At 46.6% G+C, this 21,700-nt stretch overlaps 1 protein-coding gene across 5 annotated transcripts in view; it reads left to right on the top strand.

Annotated features, from left to right (window-relative positions):
• Positions 1-1,416: 1,416 nt before the first annotated feature.
• actn1 (actinin, alpha 1) overlaps positions 1,417-21,700 on the top strand; it is a 140,449-nt gene continuing 120,165 nt past the window's right edge. For all 5 annotated transcript variants that reach the window (XM_041854559.2, XM_041854557.2, XM_041854558.2 and 2 more), the window contains exon 1: positions 1,417-1,832. In XM_041854559.2, the coding sequence (XP_041710493.1) occupies positions 1,716-1,832 (117 nt within the window). In that variant the 5' untranslated portion in view covers positions 1,417-1,715. The remainder of the gene's footprint in view (positions 1,833-21,700) is intronic.

Here is a 21,700-nt window from a genome sequence, read left to right as displayed (position 1 = left end):
GGGGGGACAAAAGAAACTTGGAATGTGAGCTGCGATGAATGACGAGATCTCAAGAGTCACGAGCCGAACTCGGTTGATATGTGAAAACAAAATAAACAAAAGTTTAAAATGATGTAACACGTGGTGGTAGCTATATAACTACCGATAAAATATTAACAATAAAAATTCAAAACTTTACAACTCATTGGAATTGTCTTCAAATTGCTTCAGCCATTTGGAGCGATTCCGTAAAAAGCGCGTGAAATTGTTGGCTCATTGATTTGTAATTAATGGACAATTAGGCATGTTACAGACTCCATGTCTGCACATTAACTTATTATGCAGCCTTCAGCGTAAAAAAATTAGTAAGCTTTAACCTGCCATTAATGACCGGGAGGGCATTGTCGCTTTATGGACATCTGTTAACAAGTTGTCTAGATCGCGTGTGTGTATAACCTCCCGAGTGGCGCAGTGGTCTAAGGCACTGCATCGCAGTGCTAGCTGTGCCACTAGAGATCCTGGTTCGAATCCAGGCTCTGTCGTAGCCGGCTGCGACCGGGAGACCCATGGGGCGGCGCACAATTGGCCTAGCGTCGTCCAGGGTAGGGGAGGGAATGGCCGGCAGGGATGTAGCTCAGTTGGTAGAGCATGGTGTTTGCAACGCCAGGGTTGTGGGTTTGATTCCCACGGGGGGCCAGTATAAAATATAATGTATGCACTCACTAACTGTAAGTCGCTCTGGATAAGAGCGTCTGCTAAATGACAAATGTAAATGTAAATGTATGTCCATGGAGGCTGCTGAGGGGAGGACGGCTCATAATAATGTCTGGAACGGAGCGAATGGAATCAAACACCTGGAAACCATAGAAACCATGTGTTAGATGTATTTGATACCATTCCACATGTACCGCTCCAGCCATTCCCACGAGCCCGTTCTCCCCAATTAAGGTGCCACCAACCTCCTGTGGTCTGTGTGTCAACAAGTTGCCTTGACAGCGCGACTCATATCCACCTATCCTTACTATAGATGACTAGAATGGGGGTGTGGTCTCTCTCTTCCAGGTGGGAAGTGCGGCTTCTGAAAATAGCCTGCAGCTATAGGCTATACTGTCAGGAGGATGTGCGTTTTTGGCGTAGCCTATACTGAAAGGGTACATTACCGTAATACAGGTGCTAAAGTTTGCGCACATTACGCATTTAGGTCTTAAATTACATTGTTTCAAACAAAATGAAACACTTTGACAGATTAGAACGTATCCAATCAAGGTACCCGCATGTCCAGAGCAGCCAACCTATACTAATACAATCAGCGTACAATAAGTATTTGCACTGACAGCTGCTACAGCCAATTATGTGTGACTGGTCGATAGTGGGAGGGACTTATAACTCCCCTATATCCAATCACGTTGTATATTTTCGCCATTGGGGTTAATTTTTTTCTTCCCAGCTACATTTTTGCTTCTGTCCGCAGCAGCGTTCAAGGACCTGCCTACTTAGAATAGCGCTCCAGTTCCGAGGTTGAAACAGATTGATAGAAAAAGAAAGGCGGAGAGAGAGAGAGGACGGGAAAGAGACTCAGCGAGAGAGATACAGTGAAGCCGGGGGACCGTTAATTTTAACCACACCGTCTTGATTGTGTGCCAGTGCGGGAGACGGTCGGTAACGTATTGCTGCAACATCATCTCCGGTCCACCCTTGAGTCCCGGAGAATACAGGAGCGCGAAGAAGTATAATCCATGCCTACCTTCGACATGGATCCCTATGATGGAGATGAAAACAATTATATGCCTCAGGAAGATGACTGGGACCGGGATATGCTGTTGGATCCGGCGTGGGAGAAGCAGCAGAGAAAGGTGAATACACTTTACGGTGTGATATATAGTGATCTAGCTCCCTCCTTCCTGGTGTGGTGCGTAAATGCATTTGAATACCTCCTGAATGCAGCAGTGAGATGAGAGGGGAGAGGGATTTATGAGCGCGCAGCAGGCAACCTGTAGGCTACTTTGAAATTGATACTGCTCTTTTGAAGGTTGGGAACTGGCAAGATTATTGTCCAACATAAATGTGCCCATGACAGCAAACAAATAAGCTTTTGCGTATTATTGACATCAGTGGGGTGTTTTCGTAATGATTTTTACACTACATTTATTTAGCTCAGAGTTAGATAGGCTAACCAATGTAAGTGTCATATTGCAAATTCACCAAAACTTTTGATTATCCTAATGGTTTGACTAGCCATTACATGAAGGATTGAGGCTAGTTGTATCCTAATGTGTAGAAGCAGCCGGCCCGCTGTAGTTGAAGCAGCATAGTGTCTGCTGAGCCCCGACGAATGGCCTAATCTCCAGTTCACCCATCCCCCCTACAACAAAAAATAACTATTACTACTGGGAATAATCCGCCCACCTCGCAGAGCAACAGATGTCAGACATGTGCTCCTACTGCTGTATCATGTCTCCTCTCCTCTCCGCTTCCCTCCTCATCTCCTCTCCGCTTCCCTCCTCATCTCCTCTCCTCTCCCCTCCTCATCTCCTCTCCTCTCCCCTCCTCATCTCCTCTCCTCTCCCCTCCTCATCTCCTCTCCTCTCCCCTACTCATCTCCTCTCCTCTCCCCTACTCATCTCCTCTCCTCTCCCCTCCTCATCTCCTCTCCACTCCTCTCTGCTTCCCTCCTCATCTCCTCTCCTCTCCCCTCCTCATCTCCTCTCCTCTCCTCTTCCCTCCTCATCTCCTCTTCCAACCTCATCTCCTCTCATCTCCTCTCCCCTCTCCTCCCCCCTTCTCGCTCCCCTACTCCTCCCTTCTCCTCTCCTCTCCTCCTATTGTAGATCTCCCTATCTACCTCCGTTCCGGTAATGTCAACAGTATTATAATATTCTGTTGATGATTCAGGCCTAATTTGTCATACAATTACAGAACATACTTGTTTTTGTGTTGATGATACATTGTATTGATTGTCCCTTATTATATAATTTAAGAGTGTTTGGTTCAGATCAGAACGAGTATGACTGGGCAGACTAGACTGAGTTCCAATGGAATCATTCAAATGAAAGTATTTAGAGAATGGCTGAAAACATTTGTGCCGTGCTTGCTCTCTCTTTCTGTCTCTCTTTCTGTCTCTCTCTCTGTCTCTCGCTCTCTCACACTTTCCTTTTTTTTTGCTTTGAGAAAATAGGGAAGAAAAAGCAGTGGAATCTGAGTAAGCCGTGTGGTTAGAAGGGTTGGGCTTGGATGGGAGCGAGCGTGCCCTAAAATGGTCATAATCGTCCCCCTTCTCTTGCAGCAGTTGGAAAAACGTTTTTTCTTTCCTCGTTTCTTTTTTTGCTGCTTTGAAAGCTTTGGCTTCTAGTTTCCTGAATGATGTTGTCATCCCCAGACGGCTACTGGTGGCAGTGAGAGGGAGAGAAGCACTGGGGCGGCTAGGTATGCGGAGTCAGGGGTTACACGTAAATAATTACAGATGCAGGGAGCCAACAACTAGCACGAGCCTGCCTGCCTGCCCTGAGACATCATCTGGAGGCACTGACTACAGCAGTTGGGGTAGTTACCATAGTAATACCATGGAATGAATGAGAATCCACAGCTACTGGTTTAGAACCTCTATTTGAACGATACGACAGTTTGTTTAGACTTAAATTTCATGCAAGGAAAGGGCCACTGAATAGACCAAGGGGTTTTTGAAAAGACTGAGCAATGTTCATAGTTTATGCCAAGGTAGTCCTTAGATATACAGCAGAGATGCGTTCAATAGAGGTGACGTATAAGCGAGACCAAACAAGGCATTACAGCAATGCAATGCATTATAACCATGTAATGTATGGATTATAACCATGTAATGTATGGATTATAACCATGTAATGTATGGATTATAACCATGTAATGTATGGATTATAACCATGTAATGTATGCATTATAACCATGTAATGTATGCATTATAACCATGTAATGTATGGATTATAGGCTAACTCTGTAAGGGAAGATGTGCAGACAGAGAAACAGTAGGCCCGGCCCGCCCACAAAAATGGAACCAATGGAACAAAGGCACCCTATGAGATTTCCCAGGTGTGGAGTAATAACACTTTAATGGAGTTTATTTTTTTTGGGGTGGGGGGGACCCATTTGTGCCTCAACCCTCCTCAGTGACTCCTTTATGGGCTGTCACACATAACTGGATTCATAATTGTATCATGTGTTTCTGAATGTGAGGACACAGAGAGAGAGAAGTGGGTTATTGTATGGAGCTCTGACTAGACAAAAAAAACAATTATGGGATGGGAGGGAGGGTGCAGGGAGGGAGTAGGGAAGGAGGGTGGGAGCAGGGAGGGAAGGAGGGTGGGAGCAGGGAGGGAAGGAGGGTGGGAGCAGGGAGGGAAGGAGGGAGGGAAGGAGGGTGGGAGCAGGGAGGGAAGGAGGGTGCAGGGAGGGAGGGAGCAGGGAGGGAGGAAGCAGGGAGGGAGCAGGGAGGAAGCAGGGAGGGAAGGAGGGAGGAAGGAGGGAGGAAGCAGGGAAGGAGGGAGGGAGGGAGCAGGGAGGGAGGGAGGGAGGGAGCAGGGAGGGAGGGAGGGAGCAGGGAAGGAGGAAGGGAGGGAGCAGGGAAGGAGGGAGGGAGCAGGGAAAGAGGGAGGAAGCAGGGAAAGAGGGAGGAAGCAGGGAGGGAGGGAGGGAGAAGGGAAGGAGGGAGAAGGGAAGGAGGGAGGGAGCAGAAGGGAGGGAGAAGGGAAGGAGGGAGGAAGCAGGGAGGGAGGGAGCAGGGAAGGAGGGAGGGAGGAGGGAAGGAGAGAGGAAGCAGGGAGGGAGCGAGCAGGGAAGGGGGAAGGAGGGAGGGAGGGAGCAGGAAAGGAGGGAGGGGGGGGAGGAAGCAGGGATGAGGGGAGCAGGGAGGGAGGGAGCAAGGAGGGAGGGAGGGAGTAGGGAGGGAGGGAGCAGGGAAGGAGGGAGGGAGGAGGGAAGGAGAGAGGAAGCAGGGAGGGAGCGAGCAGGGAAGGGGGAAGGAGGGAGGGAGGGAGCAGGAAAGGAGGGAGGGGGGGAGGAAGCAGGGATGAGGGAGCAGGGAGGGAGGGAGCAAGGAGGGAGTAGGGAGGGAGGGAGGGAGTAGGGAGGGAGGGAGCAGGGAAGGAGGGAGGGACACACACACTAGCCTCACCACAGATAAACCCAGTGAATGAACCTTGTTGATATTCATTAAAAGAGTTTAGTGACCTTTTCCTTCAGGCACCCTATTCCCTATATAGGACTCCGGCTCTGGTCAAAAGTAGGGCACTATGTAGGGAATAGGGTGCCATTTGGGATGCAGACCATAACTTTATAGGGAATAGGGTGAATAGCATGTCATTTGGGACACATCCCATTGGATGATGTTTCCTCTTCCAGGTTGCTTCTCTGAGGGATATGATGTTACCAAATGTCCCCAGCATGTCTTAACTTGACTGTCGGGTATAAAGGCCCTCTCTCCATATCTCCTTATCTGTGGAATCTGAATGCCTCTCCCCTCCACTCCATAGCCAGGTGTATCTGGTGAAGCAGATCCTGGTATGTAGGCCTATTGCATATTAGCATTAATTGTTGGGACTCCTCAAAATACCAAAACGAGACTGAACATACATAAGTCTGAGATTTAGTTCACTTCCATAATGTAATAGGTCAATAATATATGATTATAACTTCTGATAGTGGGACACTCTCTCTCTCTCTCTCTCTCGCTCTCTCGCTCTCTCGCTCTCTCGCTCTCGATCTCGATCGATCTCGATCTCTCTCTCTCTCTCTCTCTCTCTCTCTCTGTCTCTCTCTCTCTCTCTCTCTCTCCTCTCTCTCTCTCTCTCACTCTCACTCTCACTCTCACTCTCTCTCTATCTAAAGGCTCATAATCTCATAATCTAGAATAGACTCTGAATGCAGGTGTTTACAGACTGACTGACTGCTGAGGGCTAATCTGTCCAGGCTTGCCCTTGTAAGGAAGCGACTAAGTTGTACCTTCAATTTACCCCTGCTGCCTGCTGGTAAGCCCCGCCCCCCACCTCCATACCACAGGCTAGACACTCCCCCCTGCTCCCTTCTGCAGCTTTGGAGCCTCCTACATTCCCCAGCCCATCCTGTCTCCTCTGTGCTGAGGGGGAAGATACAGTTTTAATTGATTCCACGATCTCATTCAATTCCAGGATAAATGATTGTTCATTGCATTCCAACCATGGCTGAGCCTGAGCCTCAAAGAGCAAAGCAAGCTATCTGGTTGGGTTGATTATACAGGAGGCCAGGCACTCATCTGACAGGCACAATTACCGTGTAACCAACGGTTATGGATGAATCAAATCAAATCAAGCTTTATTCATACAGCACATTTCAGACATGGAATACAACGCAATGTGCTTTACAGGAAAAAATAAATAAGAAAACAATGAAAATAAAAGCTGAAATATTTACTACAACAAACATAAGAAAACAAAATAATGACTCAAACTAAAAAGCTAAAAATATGTGTTTTTAAGATCTCTTTTAAAAATGTCCACAGTTTCGGCCCACCTCAGGTTCTCTGGCAGGCTATTCCAGTGGCTGGGGGCATAGTAACTAAAGGCTGCCTCTCCATGCCTCTTGGTCCTGGGCTTTGGGATCGTTAAAAGGCCAGTGCCAGAGGACCTGAGGGACCTACTGGGTACATAACTTAAAAGCATGTCTGACATGTATTGGGGTGCACAACAGTGGATTGATTTCTTGGGTAGACCAGACAGGAGAGCGTTACAGTAGTCAGGCCTGCTTGTAATAAAAGCATGGATGAGTCTCTCTGTATCAGCCTGAGAGAGAAACCGACGCACCTTGGCAATGTTCCTCAGGTGGTAAAAAGCTGTTCTGGTCACATTCCTCCTAATGTGTGATTCGAAATTTAGTTCAGAATCTAAAATAACATCTAGGTGTTTTATCTTTATTGCCTGTGAATTAAAATGTGCGGTTAGATTCTCTCTCTGTGCTTTGGCTCCAACAATAAGTACCTCAGTATTGTCTTGATTTAGCTGGAGGAAGTTGTGAGCCATCCAAGTATTTAAATCACTAATACGGTCTAATAATTTATCCGTGGACCTAAAATCCTCTGGTGACACAGAAATGTAAAGTTGGTATCGTCTGCGTAGCAGTGAAAATCAATGACAATCAAAAGTTCTGTGCTTTTTGATAACGCTGCCAAGGGGTAACATATATAAACTGAACAGTACCGGACCCAAAATCAAACCTTGTAGAAAGCCACATGTGATATGTATTTTCTCAGAGTTATGTTTACCAAGGGTGACAAAAAATTCTCGACCAGTTAAATAGGTCTTGAACCAATTTAGAACTGGACCGGAGAGGTCAACCCACCTCTCCAGTCTGTCCAGAAGGACATCACGGTCAACAGAGGCCAACCCACCTCTCCTGTCTGTCCAGAAGGGCAGCATGGTCAACGGGGTTGAATGCAGCACTTAAATCCAAGAGTACATGGACAGAGAGCTGTTTGGCATCTGTGTTTGGCTCTAAGATCATTTACCATTTTAACTAAGGCGGTCTTTGTGCTGTGGAGGGCAAGAAAACCAGATTTGAAATTTTTCAGAAATACAGTTGGCACTTAAAAAATCATTTAGCTGTTTGAACACCAATTTCTCCAGAATTTTTCTTAAGAATAGAAGGTTGGAGATTGTCCGAAAATTGCTAAAAGCTGAAGAATATAGATTACTTTTCTTCAGAAGGGGTTTCACCATAACAGTTTTTAGTGCAGTGGGGAAAGTGCCTGTGAACAGGGAGTGATTAGCAATAGCTTGCACTTCTTCAGATACGCAATTAAAAACTGTTTTGAAGAAGGTGGTGGGGACAGGATCGAGAAGGCAGGTAGAAGGCTGTGATATCCCTTTGCTAAGCATGTCTGTGTCAACCAGGGAAAATTAAACCAGAGTGCTTTTATGTGGTAGGCTAGGGCACATATCATCAAACTTCTCATCAGGTCTTGCTTGACTGATACCCATCCTAATGTTGGGTTATCTTATCTCTGAAATATGCCGCAAACTCATCACATTTACGATGTGGAGCAAAGTTCACATAGGTTTGCGGGGGTAGGATTTATCAGGCCATCAATGGCCGAGAAGAGCACTCTCTACTTTTTCTGATTAATAGTGATCAAGTTAGAAAAATTAGCCCATTTGGCATTTCTAATTGCCTTGTTATATATGCCAAGTTGCTCTCTCAGAATATCACAATGCACCTGCGACTTTGACTTTCTCCACTTCCGCTCTGCCTTTCTGCAATTTCTCTTTAACTGATTCATTTCCTCTCTCATCCAAGGGGCTCTCCGTTCGGATGTGGCCTTTTTCAACCTTACTGTAGCATAATAATGGTGGGGTGGGGTGGGATGTGGTGGGATGGGGTGGGGTGGGGTGGGATGGGATGGGGTGCGGTGGGGTGGGGTGAGATGGGATGGGGTGGGGTGGGATGGTAGGAAAGGTATTTGTCGGACTGTTCCTATTGGTTGAAAAGAAGGTATACTCAAACCCGCTTCAGCCCAGCTAAACGAAAAAGGGGAAATCAGGTGTATAATTGAATAAATTAGAGAGAAAAAAAACATTAGTTGAGATGTAGCGACTACTCGTGTGTGGATCGCTATTTCCAAAAATCAATATGGACATCGCCCGGTGCTTAAAGTTGAGTAGTCAAATTTACTAACAAGAGGGCTTTGTTGGAGCACTAGGAAATAAGAGGTAGGCTTACCTGTTTGACAGACGCAATTATGTTATCCATATATTTGTCTGTATAGCTATTTCCTCCAATACTGTCAACATGCATTCCTTAAATAGGCCTACCTCCTTTCTGCGTCAGACTCGGGCCTCATGTCCGGGGTGGAAAATCAACTTCTGAAACTACGATGCTTAGATTCGTAATGATATCTCAGATTGAATTATTTGCAAACAGCGTCAGTTTCATTCAGATCATTCCAGAATGTGTGGATATAGTGCTAAACTATACTCGTGGATGTCTCGGTGAAGATGAAACAATGCTACAACGTAGCCTAACAACGTAGCCATAGCCTAACAACGTAGCCTAACAACGTAGCCTAACAACGTAGCCTAACAACGTAGCCATAGCCTAACAACGTAGCCTAACAACGTAGCCTAACAACGTAGCCTAACAACGTAGCCATAGCCTAACAACGTAGCCTAACAACGTAGCCTAACAACGTAGCCATAGCCTAACAACGTAGCCTAACAACGTAGCCATAGCCTAACAACGTAGCCTAACAACGTAGCCTAACAACGTAGCCATAGCCTAACAACGTAGCCTAACAACGTAGCCTAAGAACGTAGCCATAGCCTAACAACGTAGCCATAGCCTAACAACATAGCCTAACAACGTAGCCATAGCCTAACAACGTAGCCTAACAACGTAGCCTAAGAACGTAGCCATAGCCTAACAACGTAGCCTAACAACGTAGCCATAGCCTAACAACGTAGCCTAACAACGTAGCCATAGCCTAACAACGTAGCCTAACAACGTAGCTTAACAACGTAGCCTAACAACGTAGCCTAACAATGTAGCTTAACAACGTAGCCTAACAACAGCGCTCGCAAACGGCACAGATGTGAGATTTGTTTCACTATAGAAGCACCGTTCCTCTTAAATCTTTATTCCAGGTTGCATATCAAAATGTTGAAGGGCATATCGGACGGTCTGCTCTTCCCATAACAGTCAAGCCAAGCATAGGGTTGCTATAGGATTGAAATGGGTAAATAATGTACCTGTGGAAAAAAACGATGAAATAGCTCCCCAATTCCAAAGACGGTACACTATGCAGATAGGCAGAAAGTGTTTTCTCCAAAAGAAATCCCAGATCACACTTGTAGGCGATGTCATGGCAACGTTGGCGAGCTAAGCTCATGCGTGTCTCGCGCCGAACTGCGCATGTGCAGGCCGTCAAATCAAAGGCACTCCTTCGATATAAATTTGCTTTTGACGAAAATGAAAATGTGTCAGTTTGTCACTTTCACGAGGTTGGATTAATAACATGTTCAACTACTTAAAACATTGGCTTGAATCTCTGTTGTTTCTTTATAATAATAAATAAAAAATAATTTTTCACTTCTCTCATTGACTTCTCGAATCCCAAACCCCGGCCTGGTCTGTTTTGCAAGCGTTCCTTGAAGTCTTGTGATGTTGCGCCTCTGGGTTTAGAAACTCTTTGCCAATACCGTCTGATGTGTGTGTATATATTTAAAATATTACATGAACGGTGTCCACAGCCCTTCCGAAAATACATTTTAAATCGTGTTTTAATGCAATTTATTGTACCGTGCTCCATCTATTCAATGTATTCCAATGCGTCTCTCAGTGTGGCTAATTCTGGGGGTATTATTATGAATCTGACAGTTCCTTAGATAGAACGTTGTGGTTACCTAGGTTACCCCATTGGCTCACAGCAAATACTTGTTTTAGTCAATTACCAAACTACAATTAAGAAAAGGACATTAGTTGTACATTATTTTTCAACACTGCCCGCTCCCGAGCGTTCTCACTACTTAGAAAAACATATCAAATCCAATATGACACATTACTGAATACCACTCTCCATATTTTCAAGCATAGTGGTGGCTGCATCATGCTATGGGTATGCTTGTAATCGTTAAGGACTGGGGAGTTTTTCAGGATAAAAAAAATCCCATGACCGTCACAGTCCTAGCTTACATTACAGCACTGAACTCTGCTCTGTTTTCTGTCTCTGTAAACCAATAGAGACACTTGGCACCGTATTCCTTGTATAGTGCACTACATTTGACCAGAGCCCTATTGGTCTATAGTGAATAGGGTTCCATTTGGAATGTAACCAGGGTGGCTGAACCTAAAGTAAGTGGTGGGGCCAGTCTGTTTTAGACGGTCCTCCTGCTCCTCCTTTAGACGGTCCTCCTACTCCTGCTCCTCCTTTAGACGGTCCTCCTGCTCCTCCTTTAGATGGTCCTCCTGCTCCTCCTTTAGACGGTCCTCCTGCTCCTGCTCCTCCTTTAGACGGTCCTCCTACTCCTGCTCCTCCTTTAGACGGTCCTCCTACTCCTGCTCCTCCTTTAGACGGTCCTCCTACTCCTCCTTTAGACGGTCCTCCTACTCCTACTCCTCCTTTAGACGGTCCTCCTACTCCTGCTCCTCCTTTAGACGGTCCTCCTACTCCTCCTTTAGACGGTCCTCCTACTCCTGCTCCTCCTTTAGACGGTCCTCCTACTCCTGCTCCTCCTTTAGACGGTCCTCCTACTCCTGCTCCTCCTTTAGACGGTCCTCCTACTCCTCCTTTAGACGGTCCTCCTACTCCTGCTCCTCCTTTAGACGGTCCTCCTACTCCTGCTCCTCCTTTAGACGGTCCTCCTGCTCCTGCTCCTCCTTTAGACGGTCCTCCTACTCCTGCTCCTCCTTTAGACGGTCCTCCTACTCCTGCTCCTCCTTTAGACGGTCCTCCTGCTCCTGCTCCTCCTTTAGACGGTCCTCCTGCTCCTGCTCCTCCTTTAGACGGTCCTCCTGCTCCTGCTCCTCCTTTAGACGGTCCTCCTACTCCTGCTCCTCCTTTAGACGGTCCTCCTACCCCTGCTCCTCCTTTAGACGGTCCTCCTGCTCCTGCTCCTCCTTTAGACGGTCCTCCTACTCCTGCTCCTCCTTTAGACGGTCCTCCTACTCCTGCTTCTCCTTTAGACGATCCTCCTACTCCTGCTCCTCCTTTAGACGGTCCTCCTACTCCTGCTCCTCCTTTAGACGGTCCTCCTACTCCTGCTCCTCCTTTAGACGGTCCTCCTACTCCTGCTTCTCCTTTAGACGGTCCTCCTACTCCTGCTCCTCCTTTAGACGGTCCTCCTACTCCTGCTCCTCCTTTAGACGGTCCTCCTACTCCTGCTCCTCCTTTAGACGGTCCTCCTACTCCTGCTCCTCCTTTAGACGGTCCTCCTGCTCCTGCTCCTCCTTTAGACGGTCCTCCTACTCCTGATCCTCCTTTAGATGGTCCTCCTGCTCCTCCTTTAGACGGTCCTCCTACTCCTGCTCCTCCTTTAGACGGTCCTCCTACTCCTCCTTTAGATGGTCCTCCTACTTCTGCTCCTCCTTTAGACGGTCCTCCTACTCCTGCTTCTCCTTTAGACGGTCCTCCTACTCCTGCTCCTCCTTTAGACGGTCCTCCTGCTTCTCCTTTAGACGGTCCTCCTACTCCTGCTCCTCCTTTAGACGGTCCTCCTACTCCTGCTCCTCCTTTAGACAGTCCTCCTACTCCTGCTCCTCCTTTAGACGGTCCTCCTACTCCTGCTCCTCCTTTATACGGTCCTCCTACTCCTGCTCCTCCTTTAGACGGTCCTCCTACTCCTCCTTTAGATGGTCCTCCTACTCCTGCTCCTCCTTTAGACGGTCTTCCTACTCCTGCTCCTCCTTTAGACGGTCCTCCTACTCCTGCTCCTCCTTTAGACGGTCCTCCTACTCCTGCTTCTCCTTTAGACGGTCCTCCTACTCCTGCTCCTCCTTTAGACGGTCCTCCTACTCCTGCTCCTCCTTTAGACGGTCCTCCTACTCCTGCTCCTCCTTTAGACGGTCCTCCTACTCCTGCTCCTCCTTTAGACGGTCTTCCTACTCCTGCTCCTCCTTTAGACGGTCCTCCTACTCCTGCTCCTCCTTTAGACGGTCCTCCTACTCCTTTCTCCTTTAGACGGTCCTCCTACTCCTGCTCCTCCTTTAGACGGTCCTCCTACTCCTGCTCCTCCTTTAGACGGTCCTCCTACTCCTGCTCCTCCTTTAGACGGTCCTCCTACTCCTGCTCCTCCTTTAGACGGTCCTCCTACTCCTGCTCCTCCTTTAGACGGTCATCCTGCTCCTGCTCCTCCTTTAGACGGTCCTCCTACTCCTGATCCTCCTTTAGACGGTCCTCCTACTCCTGCTCCTCCTTTAGACGGTCCTCCTACTCCTCCTTTAGACGGTCCTCCTACCCCTGCTCCTCCTTTAGACGGTCCTCCTACTCCTGCTCCTCCTTTAGACGGTCCTCCTACTCCTGCTCCTCCTTTAGACGGTCATCCTACTCCTGCTCCTCCTTTAGACGGTCCTCCTACTCCTGCTCCTCCTTTAGACGGTCCTCCTACTCCTGCTCCTCCTTTAGACGGTCCTCCTGCTCCTCCTTTAGACGGTCCCCCTGCTCCTGCTCCTCCTTTAGACGGTCCTCCTACTCCTGCTCCTCCTTTAGACGGTCCTCCTGCTCCTCCTTTAGACGGTCCCCCTGCTCCTGCTCCTCCTTTAGACGGTCCTCCTACTCCTGCTCCTCCTTTAGACGGTCCTCCTGCTCCTCCTTTAGATGGTTCTCCTACTCCTGCTCCTCCTTTAGACGGTCCTCCTGCTCCTCCTTTAGACGGTCCTCCTACTCCTGCTCCTCCTCAAGACTATTAATCCCTCCTCAGGACTGGCAGTTAGCCTTTTAGATCAAAATGAAAAAGACTACAGCCCACCTATTCTGAGACGATTGATACATACGGCCCCAGGTCTTTCTAACTAATGGACAGACTTAGAGAGGATGAACCTAAAGGGCAGGAGTGGTGGTGTCAATCTGTTTCAGACAGTCTTCCTGTTTCTCACCTCAGCTCCTCAGAATGACTCTTCTAATCCACTCCTCAGGCAGGTGAAGGCAGTGAAGTTGAATGGTTCAAGAGTTTGGGCCTGATGGCCTTTGTCTGAATAATGTGCAGGAAGTCAAAGCAACTGGAAATGAATCAGTCATCAGACCTGTCTGTCACCTCCATTGGGGCCAGGCTGTAACAGGAAGTGGTCCACACCTCACTCTGACTAGCGTCCTGTCTTACCTCACTGAGAACCGCTGGATTGCGTAAAGAGAAATGTTCCGTCATGTTTCAGTCAGTCGACTCAGGAGGAGGGAGTAAGGTCACTTTCAGTCAGGTCCAGGAAGGGATGAAGAATAGCAACATTTACCTGGAGCTAACTGCATATAGCACTACTGGGTGATTTGAAAAGTCATAGTCAATCGATCAATAATATAATACTTGTAGCAAAAAAAATTTAAAATAAATTGACAATCTGTAGAAACTATGAGAATAGAAAGGTTCAGAACTTTTGTGAAACATCACAGCACAGTTGAAAAATATATGGCAAATAGAAATCCAATATGGATGGTGTTAAGAGATAGATGGGAGGGGTTGAGTGGAGCTGAAGGGTGGGACTAATAACAACAAAGATAACAAATATAAAATATACTGTGTCCGTAAAATGTATGTAGGTTTCAGAACTTTTGTGAAACGGCACAGTTGAAAAATATATGGCAAATAGAAATCAAACTGGATGGACATCAGAAATAGATGGGAGAGGTTGAGGAAGGACTAAAAACAGACAAAATATAACTATTGTAAAATAGATTGAGTCCGTAAAATGTATATATTGTGTTTAAGTTGGAAGTAGAAGCCTAAGTGTTGTTGTCCATTAGTTTACTCCAATTAGTGGAGAGGTGGTAGGGTTAGGGGAAAATAATAAAGGAAAATATATATCGTTTTAAACACGCATATATATTTCTTTATTTTTTACTGTTTTCTACATTGTAGAATAATAGTGAAGACATCAAAACTATGAAATAACACATATGGAATCATGTGGTAACCAAAAAAGTGTTAAACAAATCAAAATATATTTTATATTTGAGATTCTTCAAAGTAGCCACCCTTTGCCTTGATGACAGCTTTGCATACTCTTGGCATTCTCTCAACCAGCTTCATGAGGTAGTCACCTGGAATGCATTTCAATTAACAGGTGTGCCTTGTTAAAAGTTAATTTGTGGAATTTATTTCCTTCTTAATGCGTTTGAACCAATCAGTTGTGTTGTGACAAGGTAGGGGTGGTATACAGAAGATAGCCCTATTTGGTAAAAGACCAAGTCCGTATTATGCCAAGAACAGCTCAAATAAGCAAAGAGAAACGACAGTCCGTCATTACTTTAAGACATGAAGGTCAGTCAATCCGGAACATTTCAAGAACTTTGAATGTTTCTTCAAGTGCGGTCATCAAAACAATGTAGAAAATAGTAAAAAACAAAGAAAAACCCTTGAGTGAGTAGGTGTCTCCAAACTTTTGACTGGTACTGTATCTATATACATACAATATTTTTGGAAGCTATAGAAATGCATTTATTATTGTTTACATCAGTTTATACATTTTGTTTTTGCCACGTTTATTCTATTACAGACAACTTTCATCTATACTTATATTATGTGAGCTAAACCCCCAGGCTCTGTCGTGGCCGGCCGCGACCGGGAGACCCCATGGGGCGGCGCACAATTGGCTCAGCGTCGTCCAGGGTAGGGGAGGGAATGGCCGGCAGGGATGTAGCTCAGTTGGTAGAGCTTGGCGTTTGCAACACCAGGGTTGTGGCTTTGATGACTAAAATGTAAAAATGTAAAGCTAAACAGTATAATTTTCTGAAAGTACTAAATGTTACTGTCCACACTACAACAACATAAATACTTAAATACATGTCATCTTATACATGAAACATTGAAATTAAATGCTGTAGGACTGCTTCTTCTGGGGAGTTCCAATATGGCCGACCGGTGGCTTCAAAGCCTCTCATTGGCCAATACATAGCATCAGCAATCCAGGGTTTATATACATCATTGGTTTAGTCCTGGCTACGGGCTGCAGCCCACTGTCAATAAAAGAGGAACAGAACAGACAGACAGGAAGGCAGACAGACAGGAAGGCAGACAGACAGGAAGGCAGACAGACAGGCAGGCAGACGCAGGCAGGCAGGCAGGCAGGCAGGCAGGCAGGCAGACAGGCAGGCAGACAGGCAGGCAGACAGGTCAACGGTGACAAATACAGGAATGTCCAACCAGTGCATTCCCTTACCGTCTGACTACGTCTGTCATGTGAACCAGTGCTCTATCATCAAACAGACCCTCTGTCCCTGTCACCTTCCAGAATTAGTGCCATCACACAGAACCATATTTGATATATGATGCATAGTGTAACTTAGTGTTTATTACAACGACAGACCAATTACATGAGACCATGAGGCATCCCAAAAATCTGTCTTTTCATGAAAACATCTGTTGCGTCCGAACGGTTTGGCCCACAATATATGGAAAGATGAGAATGTCACGAACACGATGGTGTTCTCCGCTTTGCTGTACGACCCGGGAGAGGTGACATTAGCGAGAGAGAGAGTTATGAGCTGATGTGTCCACGAAAGTTTGAATCGGGACATGTTCAGGGGTTAGATGAGGGGTTTGCAGGCAGTGTGTGTCTGGTCTGTCATAGTTGATCCAGTCCAGTTCTAAATCTCTGAGAAACTCTTTAACCCAACGACTCGACCTTCGGTCACGCTGCCTTGCCCCTGCCTCGTTTACACTGATGGATGGGGTCACACACACACACACACACACACACACCCACACCCACACCCACACACACCCACACCCACACCCCACCCATTGCAGGAAGTTTAATAAAAAAAATAAAAAAAAGTTTAATGTGTCTGCTGGTAGTGTGATTACCCTTAACAGGGCATCCTGACTTGACACTCTGGAGTTCTTTCCCACCACTCTCAGAACATGACAATCAATCACTCATGCTGCAAACCAACTCCCCTCCTCTCTCTCTCTCTCTCCTCCTCTCTCCTCCCTCTCCTCTCTCCTCTCTCCTCTTCTCTCTCCTCTCCTCCTCTCTCCTCCTCTCTCGTCTCTCCTTCTCTCTCTATTCTCTCTCCTCTCCTCCTCTCTCCTCTTCCTTCCCTCCTCTCCTCTCCTCTCCTCTCCTCTCCTCTCCTCTCGCCCTGCCCTTAACACAGCTATCCCAGACCTTGCCAAAACATAGAGGGAATTTCTTCCATAGCTTTTTGACTGGTCTGGAAAGAGTTTCTTTGTAGTTACAACACGCAAACTCTGTCCCTTGGGTGGTGGGAGAGAGAAAGACATTTCTTCCTTATTGAGATATAAATCCATAGTCAGTGTGTACAGAATGCACTGTTTGAAGAGTCAAATGTGTGAAACTAACCATCCGTTATCTGGAGAGTTCTGTGATGCCACCAGGACATTGATGCAAATATTCACTTCAGTCATTTTCTCAGGCCTCGATGGTCCAAATATAGATATAGGCTTACAGTAGAAATGGTTTCCACATGCTGTTAAAGGGATATTTGGCTCTGTTAAAGGGATAGTTGGCTCTGTTAAAGGGATAGTTGGCTCTTTTGTCAGAAAAAATTAGTCAGACCTAAAAAGAAAAACGGTGTTGAGTCCATGTCCTGTCCAATACCATCTGTGGTGTGTTATTGTCAGCTACATGTGCCTCAGTCCCAAAGGAACGGGAAAGATGGGCACAGAGCGTGGATGGATGTGAACAGATAGGTTGTACTTTAGTAAGCTGAAACTATTCAGTGTCTGATTGCTTGGCATGTTTGTCCACACATGGCTCCCGAGTGGCGCAGCGGTCCAAGGCGCTGCATCTCAGCGCTTGAGGCGTCCACACTCCTGAGTGGCGCAGTGGTCTAAGGCACTGCATCGCAGTGCTAACTGTGCCACTAGAGATCCTGGTTCGAATCCAGGCTCTGTCGCCGCCGGCCGCGACCGGGAGACTCATGGGCGGCGCACAATTGGCCCAGCGTCGTCCAGGGTAGGGGAGGGAATGGCCGGCAGGGATGTAGCTCAGTTGATAGAGCATGGCGTTTGCAACGCCAGGGTTGTGGGTTCGATTCCCACGGGGGGCCAGTATAAAAAAAATATGTATTCACTAACTGTAAGTCGCTCTGGATAAGAGCGTCTGCTAAATGACTAAAATGTAAATGTAAAATGTACATTTATATGTTTACATTTTAGTCATTTAGCAGACGCTCTTATCCAGAGCGACTTACAGTTAGTGAGTGCATACATTTTTTCATACTGGCCCCCCGTGGGAATCGAACCCACAACCCTGGCGTTGCAAGCGCCGTGCTCTACCAACTGAGCTACACGGGACCCCGCTGGTTCGATTCCAGGCTGTATCACAACCGGCCGTGATTGGGAGTCCCATAGGGCGGCGCACAATTGGCGCAGCGTCGTCCGGGTTTGGCCGGTGTAGGCCGTCATTGTAAATAAGAATTTGTCCTTAACTGACTTGCCTAGTTAAATAGATAATAAACACATAGTGAACTCTCCTTTGGGAAATACACTTCATTTTTCTGCGTTTACTGAAGATCTTATTCAGTAATACACATTATAACATAGTTGCAGCAATAAATTAAAGATGTTGTTAGAATCCTACTTCCACTTTTCACCAACTTCCAACGTTCAAAATACTTCTGTGAATATCACTAGTTGCACAACGCAAGAGGATTTGTGCTAAAATCCAAGCTGAGAGCCAGACTTGTGGGAACTGAATTCCTCACCCTGGGGTCAGAGTGCACATCCTGTGGAGGGTGAAGAGAAAACACTTTACACACACACACACACACACACACACACACACACACACACACACACACGTGCTAGAATGTTTCCGTCTGCGTCCACCGAGGCAACGTTATGGTCGATAAGGAACGACAGTGTGTGTCAGGACATTTGTATTTGCGTGTGTACAGGGGGAGGGGGGGTGTCTCTTTTGTTAACAACAGCTGGTGCGCTGATCTCTAATATTAAGGAAGTCTCGGGGTTCTGCACGCCTGAGTTAGAATATCTCATGATAAGCAGTAGACCACACTATTTTTTTCGTAGCTGTCTATTTACCACCCAACGGTTGGCACTCCTAGTGGCCGGTGATTGTAATGCAGGAAAACTGAGATCCGTTTTACCTCATTTCTACCAGCATGTCACCTGTGCAACTAGAGGCAAAAACCCTAGACCACCTTTACTCCAGACACAGAGACGCGTACAAAGCTCTCCCTCGCCTTCCATTTGGCAAATCTGACCATAACTCTATCCTCCTTATTCCTGCTTACAAGCTAAAACTCAAAACAGGAAGTACCATATACTGTCCATAATGTCTATACACACCATCATATACACGTTTATGTTCCGGACTCTGACATTGCTCGTTCTAATATTTATTAATTCCTTTCTTTTTATGTGATGGATTTGTGTGTTGTTGTGTATTGTTAGGTATTACTACACTGTTGGAGCTAGGAACATAAGCATTTCGCTACACCCGCGATAACATCTGCAAAATATGTGTATGCAGCCAATAAAATAAAATTTGATTTGATACCGGCTCAATACGGAAGTGGTCCGATGAAGAGGATGCTAAACTACCGTACTGTTTCGCTAGCACAGACTAGAATATGTTCCGGGATTAATCCGATAACAGTGAAGAGTCTACCCCATCAGTCACCGGCTTCATTAAAGTGCATCGATGACATCATCCCCACAGTGACCGTACGTACATATCCCGACCAGAAACCATGGATTACAGGCAACATCTGAGCTAAAGGCTAGAGTTGCTGCTTTTCATGGAGCGGACACATCCAAACTCTTATAAGAAATCCCGCTACGATCCTCAGACGAACCATCAAACAGGCAAAGTGTCAATACAGGACTAAGATCGAATCCTACTACTCCGGCTCTGATGCTCGGCGGATGTGGCAGGGTTTGCAAACTATCACGGATTACACAAAGGGAGGCCCAGCCGTGAGCTGCCCAGTGACTCGAGCCTACCAGACAAGATTAATGCCTTCTGTACTCGACTTTGAGGCAAGTAACTGAAGCATGCATGAGATCACTCCGTAGCCGATGTGAGTTAGACCTTTAAACAGGTTAACATTCACAGCAGGCCCCGATGGATTACCAGGACGCGTACTCAGAGCATGCGCTGACCAGCTGGCAAGTGTCTTCACTGACATTTCCAGCCTCTCCCTGACCCAGTCTGTAATAGCTACATGTTTCAAGCAGACCTCCATAGTCCCTGTGCCCAAGAACGGCAAGGTAACCTGTCTAAATGAATATCGCCCCCTAGCACTCACATCTGTAGCCATGAAATGGTTTGAAAAGCTGGTCATGACTCACATCAACACCATCATCCCAGACACCCTGGACCCAATCCAATTCGCATAAAGCCCCAACAGATCCACAGATGACGCAATCTCTTCCTGACGGGCCCCCAGGTGGTAAGGGTAGGCGACAACACATCCGCCATGCTGATCCTCAACACGTGGGCCCCTTAGAGGTGCGTGCTTAGTCGCCTCCTGTACTCCCTGTTCACCCACGACTGCGTGGCCAAGCATGACTCCAACGCCATCATTACGTTTGCTGATGACACGTCAGTGGTAGGCCTGATCACCGACGACAACGATGAGACAGCCCATAGGGAGGAGGTCAGAGACCTGGCCGTGTGGTGCCAGGACAACAACCTCTCCCTCAACGTGACCAAGACAAAGGAGATGATCGTGGACTACAGGAAAAGGAGGGCCGAACAGGCCCAAATTAACATTGACGGGGCTGAAGTGGAGCGGGTCAAGAGTTTTTTTTAAGTTCCTCGGTTTCCACATCACTGAGGTACTAACATGGTCCAGACACAGTCGTGTAGAAGGCACGAAAATGCCTCAGGAGGCTGAAAAGATTTGGAATGGGTCCTCAAAACGTTCTACAGTATTGAGAGCAGCTCGGCATCCGACCGCAAGGCGCTACAGAGGGTGGTGAGTACGGCCCAGTACATCACTGGGGCCGAGCTCCCATGCCATCCAGGACCTCTATACCAGGCGGTGTCAGAGGAAGGCCCTAAACATTTTCAAAGACTCCAGCCACCTAAGTCGTAGACTGTTCTCTCTGCTACTGCATGGCAAGCGGTACCGACACACCAAGTCTGGAACCAACAGGACCCTGAACAGCTTCTACCCCCCCAAGCCGTAATACTACTAAATATTTAACCAAATAGCTACCCGGACTATCTGCATTGACCCCTTTTGCACAAACTCTTTTGACTCTTCACATACGCTGCTGCTACTGTTTATTATCTATCCTGTTGCCTAGTCACCTTACCCCTACCTATATGTATATAATTACCTCAATTACCTGGTAGCCCTGCACATCCACTCGGTACTGGTACCCCGTGTATATCCAAGTTATCGTTAAAACAGTCCTATAGCGTAGTCATGACCACTTCTGTATTGAGCGAGTCACTGGTACTTCCTGCTTTAGTTTTTGCTTGTAAGCAGGAATCAGGAGGATAGAGTTATGGTCAGATTTGCCAAATGGAGGGTGAGGGAGAGCTTTGTATGCGTCTCTGTGTGTGGAGTAAAGGTGGTCTAGAGTTTTTTTTCCTCTGGTTGCACATTTGACATGCTTTTATAAATGAGGTAAAATGGATTTAATGTGTATTTATTCCTTGTATTGTTATTTTTCTATATTGTTACTCTACATTGTTTGGAAGGGCCTGTAAGGAAGCATTTTACTGTTAGTCTACACCTGTTGTTTACCAAGCATGTGACAAATACAATTAGATTTGATTTGCATGGATCCTTACTGCACACGGGAGGAGCTTCTCCCTCTCTCTCCCTTTCTCTTGCTCTCTTACTGTTTGTCTCTCTCTCTCTTCCACTCGCTCTCTCTCAATCCAAATCAATTCATTAAACTTTATTGACACGGAAAGTTAGAGCACTTTCATTTCCAAAGTAAACATAAAACAAGGATGGTTGAATCAAACATGAAGATAAGATCTCTCTTTCTCAATTCAAATACATTCATTAAACTTTATTGACACGGAAAGTGCAAATTAATTACTTAAAAATCATACAATGTGATTTTCTGGA

Source organism: Coregonus clupeaformis, chromosome 29 (genome assembly GCF_020615455.1).
Source record: "Coregonus clupeaformis isolate EN_2021a chromosome 29, ASM2061545v1, whole genome shotgun sequence".
Lineage (NCBI taxonomy): Eukaryota > Metazoa > Chordata > Actinopteri > Salmoniformes > Salmonidae > Coregonus > Coregonus clupeaformis.
The sequence above is the reverse complement of the archived record's forward strand: the minus strand, read 5'-3'. Positions and strand labels throughout refer to the sequence as shown.